The following is a 23,002-nucleotide window of genomic DNA, read 5'->3' on the forward strand; positions in this document are numbered from 1 at the left end:
AACCATGACCTCCTGGTTCATAGGTTGGCGCTCAACCACTGAGCCCCGCTGGCTGGGCTGTCCCACCCTTTTCTGCTGCTCCATGTTACCCAGACAGAGGACCAGGAGCCCCGAGGGCAGGGCAGGGCCTGGTTACCGCAGTCCTCCGGGCATCTCAGAGCAGCGGGCCTGGCATCTGGGAGACCTCGGGAAATAATTTGCTGAGCCAATGAGGGGAGGCCACTAAGCACCGTGCCTTCTGCATCCTCAGTGACCTTCAAACCCACCCTCCTGGCCCCACAGCCCTTGCCCAGCTCCTCTGCCCTCCTGCCTCACCCTCCCACAGCACCCGCCACACCCCAGGGTCCTCTCCTAGCACCCACACTGATCCTGCCTTCTGCCTGCTCTAAGCTCTCCGGTATTTCCCCGTTACCCTTAGAACAACACCCCAACCCCGGAGCCCGGAACTCCTGCTCCTTGGGCTCTGCCTTCTGGCTGCTTCTCTGAGCTGACCCCCCACCCCCACCTTGTCCTTCAGCGTCCCCCAATTATGAGCACTGTCCCCAGGCAGCACGCTGCTTCAGTCCTCTTTGCCCCAGAGCCTCCCTCCCCTGGCAGACTCCTACTCATCCTGTTTGAGCCCCGGGCTGGGGGGGGGACCTTCCCCAGGAAGTTTCCCCTAAGTGCTGCCCCCTCCTGGCAGCCGGTCACTCCACATTCTCTTTCAAGGTGCCCAGCGGGGTCCCTGTCAGTCACCGCACCAATCGCCCAGCCTGGATTGTGGTTTCTGACGGCCTCACGTTTTCACCCCCAGGATCAACGAGAGTGAATGGCCGAGTGAGTGAATGAATGAATGAGTGAGGCGCACCCCCCAGTCCCAGCGCCTCTCCCGCACACATCAGACACTGTGCCTGTGCTTCGGGAATGTGTGTCATTAACTGCTCTGCTCCCACGAGTGTGAGTTTCCAGGGCCCGCGCAGGTGTTTGATGCTGACTTCCAGCATGTCTCTGCCTCTCATCTCCGAGTTCCTGTCTCCCCTTTGTACACCGTTCGCGTTGCTCTCCAGCCGAGCGACATTCATTCCTCGGCTCCCCGCGGCCCTCAGAAGGAAATCTAAACTCCCGGCCTGACCTACAAGTCCCTGGGAAGTCTGGCCCTGCCCATGCCTCCCTCCAGCCGCATCTTGTTCCATCTGCTCACGACACACTAGCCTTCCCTGGAAGCGCCTCCTGCCCCAGGACCTTTGCACATGCTGTTCTCTGGCTGAAACACTCCCCGCCCCCCCGCCTCCACCCCAGCGTCACCTGGCTGCTTCTGTCATCTTCTCCGTGTATGCAAAAAATAGCCTTTCCTTTTAAACTGGTTCAGTCCCCCTGATGGAACCCATTGTAGCATTTTGGACTGTTCCCAGGTCCTCACTGTAATTTACTGTTTGTGGACACCATTGCTCGATCAACGCACAAGTTGTTAACTCTATGAGGGTGCAGGGGGCCCTGTCCGTTTTCCTCCCTTCGGCGTTCAGCACAATGCCTAGCGCTTCCGTACACGAATAAATTGCTGGCAAGGACTGAACAGGTCGCTCTCCGTGCCTGTTTATATTCTTCAGGGCGCCGCCCTGGTACACAGCAGGTGCTTAATAAACGCTGGCGGGATCGTGCACGGAAAACGTCCACGTCCATGCCTCGTCACTCCGCCTTCCCCCGTCCCTTCTCTTTCCCTGTCTCTTTATAGAGAGCATATATATATATATATATATAGTTTGTAGGTAGAACTATATATTTGTGTGTTATGGGCCCCTCTCCAGGAGTTGGGCTGGGCTGGGAGTCCCTCCCTCCCCCCGCCCCCACATGCACACAGCAAAACATTAAAAAGAAAACATCTCAAAACTGCAAAAAACACCACGGCCCTCCCCCCCACCCAATCCCACAACAAAAATAAAACACGACGCTCCCTCGCGCGGCCCCTTCTCTTCCCTTCCTGTCCCCCTCCCTTGGGGTCCCTGATCCGAAGGTGGGGGGGGCGATCCCCCACACCTGGGGGGAGGGGGCGCGGGGGGAAGGCCCAGCAGTCTCTAGCGCGCTCCCGGGGAAGGAGGGGGCGCCCCGACCCCCGGCAGCCTCATTGCACGCGCGCCCGCGCACGCGCCCGGCGCCCCCCGCGCGCCCCTACACCGGCGTGGTTTTCCTGTTGAGCGTGTTGGTGTTGGAGGCGGCGGCCTCCTTGGCCAGGGTCCCGGGGGCGGGCGCCGAGGGCGCGGGCGGGGCGGGCGCGGGCGCGGCGGGCGGCCCGGTGACCGTGACCGTGACGCCGCCGCCCGCCTCCTTGGGGAAGGCGTTGTGCAGCGTGAGGAAGCCGGACGTCCCCCCGCGGTCCCGCTCGGCGCCCGCCCCGCCGCCGCCGCCGCCGCCGGCCGCGCCCCCGGCCGCGCCGCCGAACGCGCCTCCGCCGCCGGCGCCCGCCAGCCCCGCGGCCACGCTGCCCTTGGACGGGTCGCGGCTGAGCGTGTACATGGAGATGTCCGTGGAGGTGAAGCCGGGGGCCCCGGCGCCGCCCGGAGACACGTCCCGCGACGGCGACGGCTCGCTGGAGCGGGAGCTAGAGCGGGAGCGGCGGCGGTAGCGGAAGCGGTAACTGGGCAGACGGAGGATGGCCGAGGGGCCGCTCCCGCCACTGCCGCCCGCGCCCCCGCCGGCCTTGAGCAGGTCCGAGCGGGACTGGCAGTGCGCCTCGCGGCTGCGCTCGATGTAGATGTTGACGGCCAGCACGCCGATCACCTCGGCCAGGATGAAGGACAGGCCGCCGAAGTAGAAGGACCAGCCGTACGAGTAGTGGTTCTTCTTCTCATCGTCCCGCTTCGGGCCCGGCTCGCCCGCGTTGGCCGAGATGTACACGATGACCCCGATGATGTTGCTCAGGCCTGGGCGGGGACGGTCAGACGGGAGCCTCGAGGCCACCCCGGCCCCACCCTAGGTCCCGCCCCCGCCCCTAGGTCCCGCCCCCGCAGGCCTAAACTCCTCCCCAGCTGGTTAGGCCCCGCCCCAGGTAGACTAGGACTCGCCCCAAGAGGTCCAGACCTCAACGCTGCTGGTCTAACCCCACCCCCAGAGAGCCAGGCCCCACCCCGGCTGGTCTAAACCCCACCCCCACGTGGTCTAAGGCCACGCCCTTAATGGTTCAGACCCCGCCCCGAATGGGTCAACTTCCATCCTAAACTCCGCCCCAGCTGGTCCAGGTCCCCTCCCTAAGATGGCCTAGGCCCCTCCTCCTGGTAGCCTAGGCCACGCCTTCCATGGTCCACCTGGGTGGTCCAGGCCCTCCTCTGATGGGTCTACTATCTCCATCACTTTTATACACCTGGGTTTCCCTCAGACCCCACCCTCTGCTGGTTTAAACTCTTCATGGGATAATCCCGCTCCCCTGACCTTGGCTGATCTAAAAACTCTTCCTTTCAGGATTACCATCCCAGTCTGGGTATCTCTTCTAGGCCCCCCCACTTGCTGGTCTAAAAGTCCTCCTTAGAGCAGGTCCTTTTTCTACTCCAGCCTTCAGATTGCCCGACACCGACCCTCGCGGGTCTAGGCTGGGCTCCTCCCCAGTCCCAGGTCAAGCAAGCCACGCCCCCCGCCGATCTCGATCCATGCCCGAAGCACCTGCTTTTCTTTATGCTAAATCCTCCCCATTCTCTGGGTTCCACCAGTTCAAAAAAACTTTGCAGCACAACTCCTTTCGGGTAGAAAGGAAGTCTTGCCCTGGCCGGTTTGGCTCAGTGGATAGAGCGTCGGCTTGCGGAGGGAAGGGTCCCAGGTTCGATTCCGGTCAAGGGCACATGCCCGGGTTGTGGGCTCCATCCCCAGTGTGGGGCCTGCAGGAGGCAGCCAATCCATGATTCTCTCTCATCATTGATGTTTCTATCTCTCTCTCCTTCTCCCTTCCTCTCTGAAATCAATTAAAATATAATAATTTAAATAATTAAAAAATAAATAAAGGAGGTTTTACTCCTTAATGCGATGCCTTACTCAGAGATGTCTGGAGGGTTTCCCAGGACCAGCCGCTTTCTGGATCCGCCGGGGTCCACCAGGCTTTATCCCTTACAGCAGGCTCCTCCCCATCTACAGCCAAATCACTTTCTCCCTCTGCGGCTTGACCTTCCACAGCCCAGCCCTGCCCCCCTATCTTCCAGACCCCAGTTATGTCTCACGGCCCCAGCGTCTCCCTTCCGTGACCAGAACCCCGGGCTTCGGAACCTAAGCTCCCCGCATCCCTATTACGCGCCAGACACCACGAAGGCGACACCCACCTTGCCCAGCGGGTGGCGATGGAGTTTGGAGAGAGCCTAGGCTGACTCGGGCCCCAGGGGGCGCTCGGGACAGGGTGGCTTTGCGCGCGCGCGCGCGCGCGCACACACACACACACACACACACACACACACACACACACACGTGGCGACGTGGGTGGGCCGCCCCCTCTCCCTGCCTCTCACCTGCTGCCACGAACAGGATTCCTGCCCCCAGAACGATGTTCCTCTTGGACCTGTAGACCCGGGAGGCCGCCACGCACACGCCCCCAAGCAGCAGCAGGATGGCGCTGAGGATGGGGAAGATGCTGGAGGCCCGGACCACTCCTGCGAGGGAGAAAGGGGAGGAGGGGGAGAGGGAGAAAGGGGAGGAGGGGGAGAGGGAGAAAGGGGAGGAGGGGGAGAGAGAGAAAGGGGAGGAGGGGGAGGGAGTGAGCGCCAGGGCGGTGGGATGCGGCCGCCTGCCCCCCCCCCCCCTTCCCCCTGCACACACTCCGTGCGCTGCGCCTCCTGCCCGTGTTTGCCTCCACCTGTCCCTCCCTAGTTCTCCAGTTTTCTCTCTGCACCGTGTTCTGGTTATTTCATTCATTCTCCTTTTTTAACATTTCTCTACTTCTCGGTCTGCTTTCCTCTTTTTCTTCCTTCCTCGGTCTATTTTTCTCTCGCCTGGCATTTTTTCCCCCGCCTCGTTCACTCTCCATCTCTTTCTCTGAACTTCTCTCGTTCTCTGTGGACCCCTCCCTTTGTCTTTTCCCTTCTCGCACGCTCCTTGCCTTTCTGCGTGTGTCTTTCTTTTCTCCAGATCCCCCTGTCAAACCTGTTCATCTCTCTGCCTCCTCTCGCTTCTGCCTGGCTCCATCCCTCTGGGTTTCTCTTTCCTTTTCCTTCTCTCTTCCTTCCTCCCTCTTCTCTGCCACCCCCTTTCTGTCTGGCTTCACTTATAGCTCTGGGGTTCTCTTCTTTCTCTCTCCCTCTCCCTCTGCAGTCCTTTCCACCCACCCCCAAACCCTAGGCAAACCGATTTTACGATTTCTGAGCGCTGCGGAAGCCACAGCCAATCACAACTCAGGATTTGCCGCGTTCTCGGGGCGGCTACCAATCGCATCCCAGGCTCACCCAGCCCGCTCCCGGGAGTGGCCAGTCTGCGCCCGCAGCCGGCTTCACAGCCCAGGGAGCAGCAGCCAATGCCAGCCCAGAGAGCTACAACGCGGCGGCCAATCATCTCCCGGGATCTCCTCTCAGCCCGCCCCAAGGTGAGAGGAGGGGGCGGTGAAGGGACCGCTGGGCCAATCCGGGACCAGAAGATCTCAGTGTCTGGACTTGGATACGCTAGCAGGCACGTCTCAGCCTGTCGATCTAATTGCCGGCCCCGCCTCCTCCCCGTCTCCCCCCCCCCCCCCGCCCCACAGTCCCCCAATCTGTCCGGGACCCCAACGTACGGAGCAGATACTCCGCGCTGTCATGGTCGTAGTCAGTGTCCTCCGGGAAATGGTTGATCTTCACGCAGACACCTCTTTTCAGCCCTATAGGGGGACGGAAGTGGTGATGTGGGGGGACTTAAGAGTTGGGGGACCCCACTGTTAGAGAAGACTCACCGCTTCCTCTCTCCCTCCAATCTCTCTCTCTCTCTCTCTCTCTCTCTCTCTCTCTCTCTCTCTCTCTCTCTCTCTCTCTCTCTCTCTCTTTCTCTCTCGACAAACTCCTGGCTCCTGAACCTTTCCCGGCATCTGGGATTATCCTCAACAGTATTTTTATTTAATAAAGAAACACACACACAATCACACAATCAACATCCAAAACTCACGGAAAGGCCACAGACACCAGCCTCCCTGGCCTTCCGTTTCCCTCCATAAGAAGGCGCTGGTTTCAGCAATGTCAAGGCGCCCTTCTCACGCTGAACTTGCGGAGTCTGCAAATGCGTGGGAAAACGAAGGAGGCTGCCGAGGGGCAAAGGAGACTACATTTCCCATAAGGCCCTACGAAGTCCTGAGTCCAATCGTGGGGAGAGTAGCCCCGTTGATTCATGAGAGTTGTAGTCTCTTAAATCCTGCGCTTAAGGAGAGGGATTGCCAGCGTCTTACCTGGAATCCGCTGGAAGGGGATGGAGTGATCGGAGCCAACAGAGGCACGTAATGGGGTTATACCTCTCGGGGTCACTCAGCCTCACCCCCTTCGTCCACCCCAGAATGCTATCCTCCCATCCTGGACCTCACACCCTTTAGGAACCTAGCATCCCATATCTGAGGACAGTTCCTGTTCTAACACATAGGTGGAGACTCGTATGTAAATGCGCATAAAATATAAATACATTTTGTTTCCTTGATGCTTCAGGCTCCTTCCAAACTCCAGGCTGTGAAACAGTCCACTCACATCGTCACTGATGAAAACTTACCCTGCAAGTGGGCAGCTCACGGGCGCCTCCCTGAGGAAGCGGTCCCTGGGCTGCGCACGCGCACATGCATTCACTCCTCCCACTCAAGTTGGGTCCAGTTCCTCCTCTGGGGTGCAGCGGGCCCCTGTGCTACTACCCCCTTTCTGGCAAGCATCGGGATGATTTATGAGTTTCTTCATGGGGTCTGATTCCTCCGTGTGTCTCTATCATTACCTGGTAAAGGGAGGCCTCAAGAAATGGGTGTCGAATGAATGAAGAGTGAATGAATGAATGAATGATAGATAGCAGAAGGCGAGATTCGAGGCAGAAGATGAGAGGAAGGAATGGGGATAAAGACAAGGACTGGGACCTAGCTGGTTTGGCTCAGTGGATAGAGCGTCAGCCTGTGGACTGAAGGGTCCCCGGTTCAATTCTAGCCAAGGGCACATGCCCGGGATTGCCAGCTCGATCCCCAGTAGGGGGCATGCAGAAGGCAGCCAATCAATGATTCTCTCTCATCATTGATGTTTCTATCTCTCTCTCCCCTCTCCCTTCCTCTCTGAAATCAATAAAAATATACTTAAAAAAAAAAAAAAGACAAGGACTGGGAGGGAGGAATATAAGGCAGTGAGTAATTCCGCTAAGAGCTAACATTAAGTGGTGGATAGACTCATTGGAGCTCCCAGAGTCCCATGAAATAGATAATGTTATCGGTATCACGCAGTGGCCAGTCATCGGGAATCAGAGTCCCACTGCTTGATAATAAAGCCCGACTCTGTCATGTCCTTAGTCAGTGACCTTGTTGGCATTACTTAGGTCAGTTTGCTTCAGCTCCTTTGCAGATAAAAAGGGGGAAATAAGACCTACCTCACAGGGTTGTTGTGAGGATTTAATTCAGGTAGAGATTTAGGGCTTTGCCTGAGTCACAACGAAGTGCTCAGTCATGAGCAGCCGACATACCCATTGTCCGGATGAGGAAACAGAGGCGCAGAAAGGGCTCATCAATTCACAGCTGATGGGTGGTGGAAACAGATCCAAACACACAGCAGTTTGCCTTACTGGAATGTAAGCATATGTATGGGCTGTTCACCACTCTATCTCCAGCACCTACCTCGCACATAGTAAGTGCCTGGTGAATATTTTCATGAAAGAATGATTGAATGGGCCAACAAGCACCTAAAAAGGTACTCAGCATCACTAATCATTAGGAAAATGCGGATCAAAACCACAATGAGATACCACCTCATACCCATTAGAACAGCGACCGGGGAAACACACACACACACACACACACACACACACACACACACACTAACAAGAGTTGGCAAGGATGTGGAGAGACTGGGACCCCTGTTGGTGGGAATGTAAAATGGTAGAGTTGCTAAGGAAAATAGTACAGAGTTCCCTCAAAAAATTAAAGACACGATCACTATATGATCTAACAACTCTCCTTTGGGGTATAGACTCAAAATAATTGAAAGCAGGGTCTCTAAAAACTGGCACGCCCATTTCCCTAACAGCATTATTCACAAGCCAAAAAGCAACCCAAGTGTCCAGCAATGGATAAATGGATAAAATCTGGTATGTACATTATTATGGGATGTATTATCCCATTATACATTCCATGGAATATTATTCAGCTGTGAAAAGGAAGGGACTTCTGACTTACGCTACAACAAGGAGGAACCTCGAGGATATTATGCCAAGTAAAATATGCCAAACACAGAAAGACAAATACTGTGTGATTCCACTTCTGTGAGGCCCCCAGAGCAGACACATTCAGAGACAGTGGCTGGGGGAGAGGAAATGGGGAGTTATTGTTTAATGGGGACAGCGTTCCAGTTTTACAAAATGGTAAGAGTTCTGTGGATGGATGGTGGTGATGGTTGCACAACAATGTGAATGTACTTACCGCTGAACTGTATACTTAAAAACAATTAAAATGGCCCTGCTGGTGTTGCTCGGTGGTTAGAGCGTCCGCCCATGCACCAAAGGGTCATGGGTTCCATTCCCGGTCAAGGGCATGTACCTGGGTCATGGGTTCCATTCCTGGCCAAGGGCATGCACCTGGGTTGCAGGTTTGATCCCCAGCCCTGGTTGGGATGCATGGAGGCAACCAATCAATGTGACTCACATTAATGTTTCTCTCTCTCTCTTTCTCTCTCTCTCTCCCTCTCCCCTCCTTTCCACACTCTAAAAAAAAAAAAGAAATCAATGGAAAAGATACCCTTGGGTGAGGATTAACAACAACGAAAAAATGGTTAAAATGATCAATTGTATATTCTGTGTATTTTACAATTTAAAAAACAATGATTGACTAGATGACTAGATGAATGAATACACACTCTCAAACCCATCCACACGTCCATTAGGTGTGGTAGGTAAGGTTGGGGGTTCAAGTCCCCCCCTTTCCTGAATGGGATCACAGTGCTTCTCTCACATGAAGGACCGTGCAGTGAGGCTGAGCACGGAGAGCCGGGGGCGCAGACTCTCAGCAGGACAGTGGTGACAGCATCAGGACATCTGTCCTTCCCGAGGGCTAACCACACGCCAGGCCCTGCTCCGGGCCGTGGACAGGCAGTCCCACACTCAATGCTCATGCCGAACCCCAGGGTGCGAGGCGATAACAGTCTCCCTGCTCTGCAGATGGGAAAACGGAGGCACGGAGCTGAGGTCCCGCGTGGATGGTAAGTCACGGGGGCGGGGGGGGTGGCTGTGGGAGATACGGGGGCAGCTGGGCCTCAGAGGCCGGCATATCGGGGGCAGAGGAGTCCAGGCTCAGAACTCACATGCTGTGTGGCTTAGGGACTGGAACGCCAGAGCCTCATTTCAAAAGTGAGGACGAGGCCCCCTGGCGTGGCTCAGTGGTTGAGCATCGACCCATGAACCAAGAGGTCACGTTCCGATTCCCGGTCAGGGCACAAGAGCCTGGGGTGACAGGCTGGATCCCCAGTGTGAGGCGTGCAGGAGGCAGCCCAGCGGTGATTCTCTCCCATTTGATGTTTCTATCTCTCTCCCTCTCCCTTCCTCTCTCTGAGATCAATAAAAACACATTTGTAGCCCTGGCCAGTGTGGCTCAGTGGATAGAGCGTCGGCCTGCGGACTGAAGGGTCCCGGGTTCGATTCCGGTCAAGGGCACATGCCCGGGTTGTGGGCTCGATCCCCAGTAGGGGGTGTGCAGGAGGCAGCCGATCCATGGTTCTCTCTCATCATTGATGTTTCTCTCTCCCTCCCTCTCCCTTCCTCTCTGAAATCAATAAAGAAATATATTTTTTAAAAACATATTTGTAAAGCAAAAACAAAAGTGAGGTCAGCGATATGGCTCTATGGTAAGAACGCAATGGAACACAGTCAAGTGCAGGACACGGGGTAGCCGGGCTGTGTGTTAGAGGACCCCATGGGGCTGGGAGCTCTCCCTGTGCAGCGATGGCGGGATGTGGCCCCGAGTCTCCCCCAGGACCTGCCTAGGTCGGGTGAAGGGGGAGCAGGGAGGTGAGGAGGCTGGAGAAGTGGGTTCCACAGGCCCTGCCCCTGGGGTGTCGGGTGGCCATGAGGCTGATCACTCTCCCTTTCTGGACACCCCTTCCTGCCTGATAAACACAAGCATAGCAACCCCTCCCAGGCGCCGGGGGAAGGACTCCGCCAGGTAACAGGCATGCACGGTGGCCCGGGTGAACGGTCTGCGGTGTCCAGGTCACGGTGTCCTCACAGGGGACCTGAGACTGAAGCTGTGACTCCCGGGAGGGGCCGCACCCCCACGGAGGCCACAGCCACGGCGTCTCCTGGGCACGTGGATCGTGGCAACTGGGATGAGCTGTGAGGGCCAAGCACTCACTGATTTCAGAACTCACACAGAAAAGAAACGCATCGTGTTTCCTTAATGTTTCATGTTGATTACACGTTCAAAGGATAGTCTGGCTCTGATTCCAGACCTAATATACAAAATGCAGAATAGCCCTAGCCCGGTGGCTCGGTTGGTTAGAGCGTCAACTTGACACACCAAGGTGGTGGGTTCGATCCCCGGTCAGGGCACTAGACTCAACCCATGGGTGCACGGATGAGTGGAGTGACACGTCAATGTCTCTGTCTCCTCTCTCTCCGTTCTCTCTCCCCTCCTCTCTCTCTATAAAATCAATCAATAGCTGAAACCGGTTTGGCTGAGTGGATAGAGCGTCGGCCTGCGGACTGAAAGGTCCCGGGTTCGATTCCGGTCAAGGGCATGTACCTTGGTTGCAGGCACATCCCCAGTGGGAGGTGTGCAGGAGGCAGCTGATCGATGTTTCTCTCTCATCGATGTTTCTAGCTCTCTATCCCTCTCCCTTCCTCTCTGTGAAATATCAATAAAAAAAAAATAAAATAAAAATCAATCAATAAATTTAAAAAATGTTAAGTGACAATAAAGCCGGCCTACGTGTACCACACCCCCAGCCCCACCCCCCATAAGACAATTAAGTCCCGCCTTTGGCTGCCAGGACACCCACTTCGTTCATTTCCCCCAAACCTCTGTGCTCACTCCTTCCTCATCTCCTTTCCTGGATTCTTGGTGTCTCTCTGATTACTATTTTTTTTTAATAGGTTTTTATTGATTTGAGAGGGAGAGAGGAAGGGAGAGGGAGAGAGAAACATCAGTTGGCTGCCTCCTGCACGCCCCCTGCTGGGGATCAAGCCTGCAACCCAGGCCACACAGACCAGAGCTCTGATTGCCTTTTTAAAAAATATATTTTATTGATTTTTTTTAATTTATTTTTACAGAGAGGAAGGGAGAAAGATAGAGAGTTAGAAACATCAAGGAGAACCCTAGCCAGTTTTGCTCAGTGGGTAGAGCATCGGCCTGCGGACTAAAGGGTCCCGGGTTTGATTCCGGTCAAGGGCACATGCCCGGGTTGCGGGCTCAGTCCCCAGTGGAGGGCGTGCGGGAGGCAGCCAATCTGTGATTCTCTCTCATCATTGATGTTTCTATCTCTCTCTTCCTTTCACTTCATCTCTGAAATCAATAAAAATATATATTTTTAAAAAGAAGAAGAAACATTGATAAGAGAGAAACATCAGTCAGCTGCCTCATGCACACCTCCTACTGGGGATGTGCCCGCAACCAAGGTACATGCCCTTGACCGGAATCGAACCTGGGACCCTTCAGTCCGCAGGCCGATGCTCTATCCACTGAGCCAAACCGGTTAGGCCAGTGGTCAGCAAACTCATTAGTCAACAGAGCCAAATATCAACAGTACAATGATTGAAATTTCTTTTGAGAGCCGAAAACCGACTTCTGCGCATGGGCCACGAAGTTTCAATCGCACTGTACGCGCGCGCCCGCACATGGCATTTTGTGGAAGAGCCACACTCAAGGGGCCAAAGAGCCGCATGTGGCTCGCGAGCCACAGTTTGCCGACCACTGGGTTAGGGCACCTTTTTAAAAAATATATATTTTTATTGATTTCAGAGAAGAAGGGAGAAGGAGAGGGAGAGAGAGAAACATCAATGATCAGAGAAAATTAGTGATCGGCTGCCTCCTGCTTGCCCCACACTGGGGATTACGCCTGAAACCCGGGCATGTGCCCTGACCAGGAATTGAACTGTGACCTCCTGGTTCACGGGTTGACGCTCCACCACTGAGCCACACTGGCCGGGGGCTATGGTTGCCTTTTAATAGTGGACTAGCTCAGGTGGACTAGCCCTGCAACTAATCTTTTGGTTTCTGTCTCTTCTCATTCTCTCTAGGTGACCTTTTATCTGTTCCTAAGCCATGACCCCCAGTCTGTGTCTCCGGCCCCAACTCTCCGCTGAGCCCCGGCCTCATCGTATTGCTGACGGCCCAGATCAGACTGGGCCAAAGCTAGCAAAGAGTGGGTTTTCCAAAATCTTCTAAGTGACCGAGAAAGATCCAAGGAGACTCCTTTGTGGCACCTGGGAAGGCCTGAGGCCCAGACGTCAGTGTGCAGGAGTGGCTGGATTAGGTGGCAGCTCGGGAACATTCACGCACGCATTATCTCCGGTGGCTTCCTGGGGCGGTTATGACAGAGACCACGCACCACGCAGCCTGAAATGCTGACTGTATGGCACGCGACAGGGTTTTTTACATGCTAACCCCGGTCCTAGAGGAGAGCTCTAATAGGCAGGTTAAGTTTAACATGTCCAGCCCTGGCCAGGCTGCTCAGCTGTTAGAGCAGGGGTGGGCAAACTTTTTGACTCGAGGGCCACAATGGGTTCTTAAACTGGACCGGAGGAGGGCCGGAACAAAAGCATGGATGGAGTGTTTGTGTGAACTAATATAAATTCAAAGTAAAGGAGCGGAGGGGAGAGCAAGAGAACCCTCCGCTCTTTCGGCTCCACGGGCCGGATAGAACAGCCGAACGGGCCGGATCCGGCCCGCGGGCCGTAGTTTGCCCACGGCTGTGTTAGAGCATCGTCCCTCAGGCTAAGGTTTCGGGTTCGATCCCTGGTCAGGGCACGTACAAAGAGCAGCTAACGAGTGCATCAATACATGGAACAACAAATCAATGTTTCTCTCTCTCTCTTTTTCTCTTCCTCTCCCTCAAATAATAAATAAATTAAATTAAATTTAACATGTTCAAAACTGAGATCATGATAACCCTTCTTAGGGACTGGAGAGTATCATGCTAAGTGAAATAAGCCAGTCAGAGAAAGACGAGTATCCCATGCCCTAACCAGTGGTCGGCAAACTCGTGAGTCAACAGAGCCAAATATCAACAGTACAAGGACTGAAATTTCTTTTGAGAGCCACATTTTTTTTTATATATTTTATTGATTTTTTACAGAGAGGAAGGGAGAGGGATAGGGAGTTAGAAACATCGATGAGAGAGAGACATCGATCAGCTGCCTCCTGCACACCTTCCACTGGGGATGTGCCCGCAACCAAGGTACATGCCCTTGACCGGAATCGAACCTAGGACCTTTCAGTCTGCAGGCCGACACTCCATCCACTGAGCCAAACCGGTTAGGGCGAGAGCCAAATTTTTTAAACTTAAACTTCTTCTAACGCCACTTCTTCAAAATAGACTGGCCCAGGCCGTGGTATTTTGTGGAAGAGCCACACTCAAGGGGCCAAAGAGCCGCATGTGGCTCGCGAGCCGCAGTTTGCCGACCACGGCCCTAACCGATTTGGCTCAGTGGATAGAGCGTTGGCCTGCGGGACCAAAGGGTCCCAGGTTCGATTCTGGTCAAGGCCATGTACCTTGGTTGCGGGCACATCCCCAGTAGGGAGTGTGCAGGAGGCAGCTGATCGATGTTTCTAACTCTCTATCCCTCTCCCTTCCTCTCTGTAGAAAATCAACAAAATACATTTAAAAAAAGAAAAAGACAAGTATCCCATGATCGCACTCATATGTGGACGCTAAGTCACAAAATAAGCTCATGAACGGAGTGGACCCAGCGACATGGGAGCATGGAACAGAGGGCGGAATCTCTGAGGGAAGGCGGGGGAGGGAGGGTGGGTGGGTGGGAGGTAATCAACCAAGGACCTCGTGTGCATATATGCATGGCCCATGGACAGGGGGGCGGGAGGGCCTGGCGTGGGGCTGGAGGAGGGTCCATGGGGGGAAAAGCGACACATGTAATCCTTTCAACAATAGAGATTTTAAAAAATGATAACCCTCCCTATAACACACTAGATGACAGGAACAAAAAGAAATAAAATTTAAAAAATCCCTGCTGCTTCACCTTCCCCACACTTCCCCCTCCCCGTCCCCATTCTCACCCAGGGTCACGGCACTCCTCGTCTAGAGACGGCTGACAATGTGGGGTGTCACAGCTGGGAGGTGCTCCTGGCATTTGGAAGGCGGAGACCAGGATGCTGGTAACCAGGCCACCACATGCAGGATGGCCCCCAAGGCACAGAATTATTTCTCCCCAAATGTCAACAGCTCTGAGGCTGAGAAACACAGCTTCAGAGACACCCCGACTCTCCTCTCTCAGCTCCCACTACCACTCCCCCGCCCCCCCCCCCCCCCCGCCAGGAACTCCTGCCCCTTGTAGCTCCAGACTCCGATCTGAATGAAACCACTGCCCACACTCTAATGCTCCACCCAGACACGCCACCTCCTGCGGTCCCTCCCGCCTTCCGCGTAGTGACGAACGCAGCAGCAAGAGCCCTCCCTCCTGTTAAAACTGAGGTCAGGCCCGGCCGGTGTGGCTCAGTGGTTGAGCGTCGACCTATGAACCAGGAGGTCACAATTCGATTCACCGTCAGGGCACATGCCCAGGTCGCAGGCTCGATCCCCAGGAGGGGGCCGTGCAGGAGGCAGCTGATCAATGACTCTTATCATTGATGTTTCTATCTCCCTCTCCCTTCCTCTCTGAAATCAATAAAAATATATATATTTTTAAAAAAGAATAGTTTCTAGCGGCCCTGACTGGGTAGCTCAGTTGGTTAGAGTGTCTTCCCAATATGAGAAGGTTATGGGTTCGATCCCGTCAGGACACATACAGGAATCAACTAATCCTATATAATAAAAGGCTGATATGCAAATTGATCCAACGGTTGAATGACAGGTCGCTATGATGTGCACTGACCACCAGGGGGCAGACACTCAATGCAGGAGCTGGCCCCTGGTGGTCAGTGCGCTCCCACAGGGCGTGTGCCACTCAGCCAGAAGCCGGGCTCATGGCTGGCGAGCACAGAGGTGGTGGAGCAGGCCTAAGCCGTCAGCAGGAACTTCTCCCAAGTGTTCCAGGGCCCAGAAAGGGCATAGGCTGGGCTGAGGGCCCCCCACCCCAACAGTGCACGAATTTTGTGCACCGGTCCTCTAGTGAATACATAAATAAGTGGAACAACAAATGGATGTTTCTCTCTTCCCCTTCCTCTCTCTAAAATAAATAAATAAGTAAATAAATAAATAAATACTACTTTTTATTTTTTAAAAAAGAATAGTTCCTGGTATATAGTATAAACTCAATAAATACCAGTGGTTGGATGAATGAATGAATGAATGAATGGCATTCTTACTCTATCCCCTACGCTCTCCTAGGGGTTTCAGGATGCAAGACTGCCCGCTTGACTCTGTGCCTGCTGCTCAGTCAGACCAGTGCGTGAACCTGAGGTCAAATGCCCACAGGAGGGAGAAAGTTACTGATGAGAGAACTGGGCAGGATGTGAGGCAATAGGGAATGGAGGCGACTGTGGCGAAACAGACACGCACGCGCACGCGCGCACACACACACACACACACCTGCCCAGGTCTCAGCCAAGGAAACAGCTGCTACTCAGACCCGGCCCATCGTGACCAGGGCAGACCCCTGTGTCGTCCGTCTTCGGCGAGTTCAAAAGAAGCCAGAAATTGGGTTTTCGATGTGAAATCTCCCTGTTTTTAAATGTTGGCGACCGATTCACAGATCCAGACTTTGGTTTCCGGGAGTGTTGAACACCCCACATGCCAAACCACGAGTCTCTGCAAACCCCACCCGTCAGGCCTGAGTGCTCTCGGCTCTGTCCCACCCGAGGCTGGGCGACCTTGGGCAAGTGACTTAACCTCTCTGAGCCTCAGTTTCCTCGTTCCCGACAGGAGGGCGGCGCCCAGCTCATAGGACGAAACCAGATGACAATATTCCCTGCTCACCCCGAGTGTCCGGCCCGAGGAGGGAAGGATGGAGAAAAGAACGGGATGGAAAGGAGAAGAGGAGGAATCGCACAGGGAGCCGTGGGCTAGGCTGGCCCCACGCCTTCGTGTTGTAGCCGGGCTGTGAGGCCCAGAGGTGAGCCCCGAGGTGGAAAGATAGTCACACGGGGGACAGGTACAGAGGGGCCTCTAGGAGGGCGGCCTGGAGGGGGAGGGAGGGCAGGACCGAGGCGGGGAAACAGAGATGGAGATGAGAGGCGGTGGGTGGGCTGGAAGAGAAGTGAGGTCTGGGAGGAGGAAGAGGAGAAGGTAGCCTTGAGGGGGGGCGGGGGACAATGAAACAGCCATGGGGTGGACGGGGAGGGCCAGGACCTAGTGGGAGGCTGCAAGCAACCCGGGTGGGGAGAGGCAGGCCAGGAGAGGAGGAGCCCACCGGCATGGCTCAGTGGTTGAGCATTGACCTATGAACCAGGAGGTCACGCCACGGTTCGATTCCCGGTCAGGACACATGTCTGGGTTGCAGGTGTGGGCTCGATCCCCAGTGTGGGGTGTGCAGGAGGCAGCCGATCCATGATTCTCTCTCATCATTGATGTTTCTATCTCTCTCTCCCTCTCCCTTCCTCTCTCTCTGAAATCAAAATTTAAAAAAAAAAATTTTTTTTAATTAAAAAAGCCCTAGCCGGTGTGGCTCAGTGGATAGAGCATCAACCTGTGGACTGAAGGGTCCCAGGTTCGATTCCGGTCAAGGGCGTGTACCTTGGTTGCGGGCACATCCTCAGTAGGAGGTGTGCAGGAGGCAGCTGATGGAAGTTTCTCTCTCATCGATGTTTCTAACTCTCTATCCCTCTCCCTTCCTCTCTGTAAAACAATCAATAAAATATATTTCTAAAAAATAAAGTTAATGACTTTAAAATATATTTTTAAAAACAAAATTAAAAGAGAATTAAAAAAAAAAAAAAGAGGAAAAGTGACAGGCGCGATCGGAAGGGAGGGCATGCGCACAGCCAGCAGGTCAGGGTGCTGAAGGGGAGAAACAGCCAAAGTGAGGACAGAGGTGGAGGAGACAGATGAGCAGGGGCTGTGCGTGAGGGGCGCTCAGAGGACCGGGCAGGATGTGGGAGAGAGAAGACGCTGAGGGTGCCCCCCGGGGGGGCGGGTTCAGAGGGGGGCAGAGGGGTTGGAAGGCCGGACGGGAAGGGGTAGCAGGGCCGGCAGAGTGCGGACCAGCGGCGGCGGCGGAGGCGGAGGCAGGACCACCCACGGAGACCACCCGGGTGGCCCAGGAGCCGAGGGGCGGGGCTCCGGGAGGGGCGCGGCGGCCCCGCCTACCTTCCAGGCAGCAGATCCTCCAGAGGCCCGAGTGCGTGAGGCCCCCCGGGTCCTTCTTCTCGGCGGGGGCGCCGCGGTGGGGCGGCCCGTCGTCGCCCGCCGTGAGGTTGGTGGTGTTGCAGATGAAGGCGCGCTTGTACAGCCAGTAGTCGGTGCTGATGGCGATGGTCATGAGGCCGAAGGCGGCGAAGGCGCCCACCGTGGTCACCAGCACCTGCACCCCCTTCTCGCACCAGAGACCCCGCTCCTCGTTCCAGCGCTTCAGCGACTCCAGCTTGACCGCGGGCAGCCGGGGGGCCGCGGGCCACCACCGGGGCAGCGGGGGCGGGGCCGTGCCGGCGGCTGGGGGGGCTCACGGCGCGGGCAGAAGAGGGGGGGCCTGGGCCCCGCGGGGTTTGAGGGGGGGTGGCGGGGGCGGCGAGGACGAGGCTGGGCCGGGAGGGGTCAGAGGGCGGCCATGGTCAGCAGCTGGTGGAGAGCAGGGAGCGAGATGAAAGGTTAGGGGGCTCCAGGACCTCCCCAGCCCCGGGGTCCTCCACCCCCAAAACAGCCCCACCAGGTCCCCGTTCGGACAAACCCCTTCCACGGTGCTTCCCACTGCCGCCCTGGCTGGGAGGAAATGGGCTCTGCCAGGGAAAGCCTTCCCACCGCCCTAGCCGGTGTGGCTCAGTGGGTAGAGCCTCCGCCCGCGGACTGAAGGGTCCCGGGTTCGATTCCCCGTCAAGGGCACATGCCTTGCTTGTAGGCCCTGGTCAGGGCGCCTGCAGGAGGCAACCCATCCATGTGTTTCTCTCACATCTATGTGTGTCTGTCTTTTTCTCTCTCTCTTCTACTCTCTCTAAAATCAATGGGAAAATCCTCTGGTGAGGATTTAAAAAAATAAAAAAAATTAAAAAGCAAGGCCCTAACCGGTTTGGCTCAGTGGATAGAGCGTCGGCCTGCGGACTGAAGGGTCCCGGGTTCCATTCCGGTCAAGGGCATGTACCTGGGTTGCGGGCACATCCCCAGTAGGGGGCGTGCAGGAGGCAGCTGATCGATGTCTCTCTCTCATCGATGTTTCTAACTCTCTATCCCTCTCTCTTCCTCTCTGTAAAAAAATCAATAAAATATATTAAAAAAAATAAAATAAAAAATAATAAAAAAGCAAGCCTTCCCACCAATCCCACCGAGGAAGTGCCCCCCCCCCCCCCATCCTGACACCAGGACCCCCTGCTCACTGTCCTCCTGGGGAAAGGCATCCCTCACCCCCCAGCCCCGGGGCCTCCTCAACCCCAAGGAACCCGGTCCTCTTCCTCCATCCCTCCTAGCCCCCCAGCACCAGCCTTCTCATAGGGCTACGTCCTCTCTTCCCCGCAGCCCCACCTCTTCATCTACCGCGTCTTCCACTCAAGACACATAAACCTCTCAAGCTGTTCTCCGCCTCAAGTCTTTCCAAGGAACTCTCGCTGTGGTTGCCACGAACACCTGCCCCCTACACATAGGCTCCTCCACCTGGGAACCCCCTTTCCCACACAGAACCCCCCTCTCTCTGGACCCAGGTTTCCAACCCCTAAGGACGCACCTCACCTCGGGAAGGTCACCAGAGCACCTCCGAGAACGGACACCCGAGTCCCACCAGGGAGATTGGGATTCTACTGGTCTGCACTGGTGTAGGCCAGGGCATCTCAGCTCTCGAAGCGCCCCGGGTTCTGACGGGCAGCCAACACCACCTTAGCCCCACGGGTTGACAAGGACGCGTTGACGAGGATGCCCCCATCTCCACCCCATCCCTTCCAGCAGCTCCTGCTGTGTCCCTAGCCCCACCTCCATCCCCTGCGATGTCTTTGACTCAAGAAAAAAGAAAAAGAAAAAAAAAACACTCTTTCCTTGGTTTAAAGAAGTCTTTCGAGCCCAGCCTGGTTCAGTGGTTAAGCGTTAACCTACGAACCAGGAGGTCACGGTTCGATTCCCGGTCAGGGCACATGCCCGGATCGTGGGCTCGGTCCCCAGCGTGGGGTGTGCAGGAGGCAGCCGATCCGTGATTCTCTTTCATCGTTGATGTTTCTGTCCCTCTCTCCCCCTCCCTTCCTCTCTGAAATGAATTTTTAAAATATATATATTTTTTAAGTCTTCGGAATCCGGCCCCCGTCACCTCTACAACTTAGACAAACTCCTCACGACCATCGTGCTCTGCTTCTCCATTAAGAAAAATTTCCTCCGTGAGCTCCGCGGCGTTTCCCACTCACTGGAGTCCCTTCCTGCTGGACCCCCGATTCCTCTCCCTTCAGAACTCCCAAGCTCCGACCTGCAAGCCCACTGCTGTCCTAGGAGGGGCCCACCCCACCCCCCACTCCATGCCCCGGCCCTTCCACCCCCTCCCCCCGCCCCCAACCCCCTCCCCCCAGGGTAGCCCTTGTTATCACATCACACAAGATGAACCCTCAACTCTAGGTCGCCCCAACTCCCCTGGACCTCCCACTCCCTCAAGTTCCCGGAACCTTCCCCATCCCCTGCCCTTCTCTTACATCATGAAGACTCTCTCTCCTTCCCTCGGGCCCTCTTCCCCCACCCACTCTACTTCCAAGCATCTCCTCTACTCAGGGAACCCCCTTCGTATCCCTTCAGACTTCCCTTTGTGGGAACCCCCCAGAACCCCACTACATGTCATCTGTGAGGACCATACACCGCACACGCATTTCCTTCCCTCTGTGGACAGTGCCCCTGAGAAGAATTCCATGTACAGGACCCCAACTCTCCTTCAGCTAGGAATGTCCCCCTTCCCGGCCCCCACCCCCAGGGTTCCCCCACCACGCCCCCAGCCCTGCCTCCTCCACCTCACCCTGGCCTTCCTCCCGCTGGGCCAGCGTCCCGTACCTGCCTCCACCACTCCCTCTTCCCCAGACTCCCTCCCTGAGCCCCTGCTGGAGTTGAGAGCCTGGAGGCCACAGAGGAGGGGAAAACCACGCTGGGTCCCAGTACCCGCTGACCTTGGCCTCCGCCGCCCCCGTTCCCCCATCGGCTGGCCCCCACCGGGTCTGCTCCCAGGGGTTGCTGAGAAAGGTTGTCTATGGGGGGTGTCTCCATGGCAACCGGGCCCAGTGACCCACACATGTGTTCCCTCCCCCACCCCGGCTCCTGCCTGCCCACACGCAGCCCCTGGCCTGCCCATTCATGGGGCACTGGGCTCGGACACCCCCGCCCCCCTGCCCCAGGTGCTGCCCCTGCCTCTCCTTCCTCTCCAGGCACATGCCCGGGTCCCTCTCCTCCCGTCTCTGGACCTCATCTCCCCCATCCGGGCCCGGCACCGCCACCTCCACTGTCCAGGCACATTTCTGCTCCCACCTGGGGGAGCCTGTGACCCCAGGATGTACCCCCTCCTCCTGCTGGGGCCCCCTACGACCCGGGACCAGGAGGGGAGGGGAACGGGGTCCATGAGGGACAGTCTCCATCCCAAAAAGATCTGAAGACATTTCCTTGTATCGATTCGGGGGGCGATCTGTTTGGCTTGAGGGGACTGTTCCTTCAGTCCATCTGTCAGCGGCCGCCGAGGAGGAGGGAGCAGGGGACCCCCATTCTAAAGCTTCCGGATACGACAGGGGCTACCTCCTCTCTCCCTCTGAAGGGGACCAGCTCCTTCCTCCAGAATTAGGGGGGACCACACAACCTTCCTTCTACATCCACCCACCTCCGATGAAGAGAAAGATCTGGCTCACCTGGGTTAGCGACAGGTCAGCTCTCCGGAGCACTGAGGAGGGGACGCTGAGCCCCGTCCCGTGGGCACCCCCCAGAGACACCCCCGTGCTTCCCAGTTCTCACGGCTCGCCCTCCCCCAGCAGCGAGGGACCCAGGCGTCCGACCTGGTTGGGGTTGGCGATGAGGGGGCGTAGGGCAAAGGGGTTGTTGAGGTTGGGGGGGGAGGCTGAGGAGCAGCTCAGAGCTCGGGCCCCAGGCAGTGGGGGGGGGGTCGAGATGGGGGGGAAAAAAGGTGAGGAGACAATTTGGTTCTCGTGTGTGTCGCTGGGTAAAGTGCGGAGCTGGAGGACGAGAGAGGGAGGGAGGAGGGAGGAGAGGGAGGGGGGCCGCTGAGGATGGGGGAGCCACGGAGAAGAGGTGGGGGAGGGAATGACTGGGGGGCAGAAGGAAGCTGGGGGGAAAAGAGAGAGACCTGGGGAGAGAGGGAGGGAGGGAGAGCGAAGAGAAGCAGCAAGAGAGAGACTTGGAGACTGGGAAACAGGAATGGGGGAGGGAGGGAGGGATTTGGGGGAGGCAGCGGCTGGTGGCAGAAGGAAGTTGGAGAGAGAGGCGCGCACACACACACAGAGAGAGAAATATCCAGAGAAAGAAGGGGACAGAGACAGAGACCCAAAGAGGGAAACCAAAGAGATGGGGGAAGGTGAGGGAGGGAGGGAGGGAGGGAGGGGGGGTTGGGGTGAAGGAGAGGAAGGGGGCAGGGCCTGGGTAACAGAAGGGAAGAAGAGACACAGAGAGAGTCATCCAGAGAGGGGGAGGAGAGACAGATGGGAGAGACAGGGAGAGACAGAGGGGATGGGGGAGAGAGAAATGCGGGGGGGGGGGGAGACTGGGGCGAGGGCAAGGTCTTAACAGAAAAAAGAAGGAGTGAGAGAGAGAGAGAGGGAATGATGGAGAGAAATTTAGGGGACTGAGGTCTGCCTGGCAGAAGGCGCCCCGAGACAGAAAGGCAGGTGTAGAAGGAAAGAGAGGGACCCAGAGAGAGAGGCAGATGGAGCGGGAGTGTGCCTGGGCCAGACAGAGACCCAAGGACCGAGACACAGACACAGGGACCGAGGAGGCATCCGAAGGAAGGTGGAGGGAGATGGGAGGGGGGCCAGGCGGGGAGCCACGGAGGAGGTCAGAGAGAAAGGACACCCCTGCCCCCTGCCCCGCCCGCACCCCCGGCCCCTGATCCCTACCCCCATCCCCAATTCGAAGCCACCACCCCCACCCCCACTAGCCTCCATCTCTCCACAGCATCGCTTGCCGCCGCCACCGCCTCTTCCTGTCGTCATAGCAACAGGATCCAGGCGCCCAGCCAAGGCTGGCAGCGGCGGCCGGAAATGAGGGGAGGGCCTTTGAAAAGGGACCCCAGGAGCTCGCCCCTTTCCCAAAATCCGAGGGAAAAGCTCAACCTCCCTGAGTCTCCCCATCACCACCACCACACCCCCTCCCCCGCCCCCCCGCAAGTGGCAAGGACAAAGATCCCCTGAAAATAAAATCATATTAAATGCACAAGGTTTGCAAGCCTTTTGAATGGCACCAGCAAAATATTTTCTTCATACCCCCCTACCCACCCGTAACTCAGAGAGTTTGATTTCCACAAGATGGGGGTGGAAGCGAAGAGCAAAAAAGTAGGATGCAAGAAGGGTGGGTGGGAAGCAGTCGGAAAGAAATGCGTCTGGGGCTGGGTGGGTTTGGGGGTCCGGCCACAGACTGGAGAAGAATGAGGACGCGCCGGTGGG

The 23,002-nt window shown here is 56.5% G+C and overlaps 1 protein-coding gene across 1 annotated transcript; it reads right to left on the reverse strand.

The window, feature by feature from the left end:
• Nucleotides 1-1,884: 1,884 nt before the first annotated feature.
• On the reverse strand, nucleotides 1,885-22,433 carry CACNG8 (calcium voltage-gated channel auxiliary subunit gamma 8). Its single transcript, XM_080643378.1, has 5 exons — nucleotides 21,239-22,433; nucleotides 17,547-18,014; nucleotides 5,714-5,797; nucleotides 4,461-4,601; nucleotides 1,885-2,897 (listed from the first exon to the last, which is right to left on the reverse strand). The coding sequence occupies exons 2-5, from the start codon at nucleotides 17,716-17,718 to the stop codon at nucleotides 2,146-2,148; spliced, it is 1,149 nt and encodes a 382-aa protein (XP_080499504.1). The 5' UTR covers nucleotides 17,719-18,014; nucleotides 21,239-22,433; the 3' UTR covers nucleotides 1,885-2,145.
• Between the last annotated feature and the right edge of the window lie 569 nt (nucleotides 22,434-23,002).

Source organism: Plecotus auritus (assembly GCF_963455305.1).
Source record: "Plecotus auritus genome assembly, chromosome: 10".
In the NCBI taxonomy this organism is placed as follows: Eukaryota; Metazoa; Chordata; class Mammalia; order Chiroptera; family Vespertilionidae; genus Plecotus; species Plecotus auritus.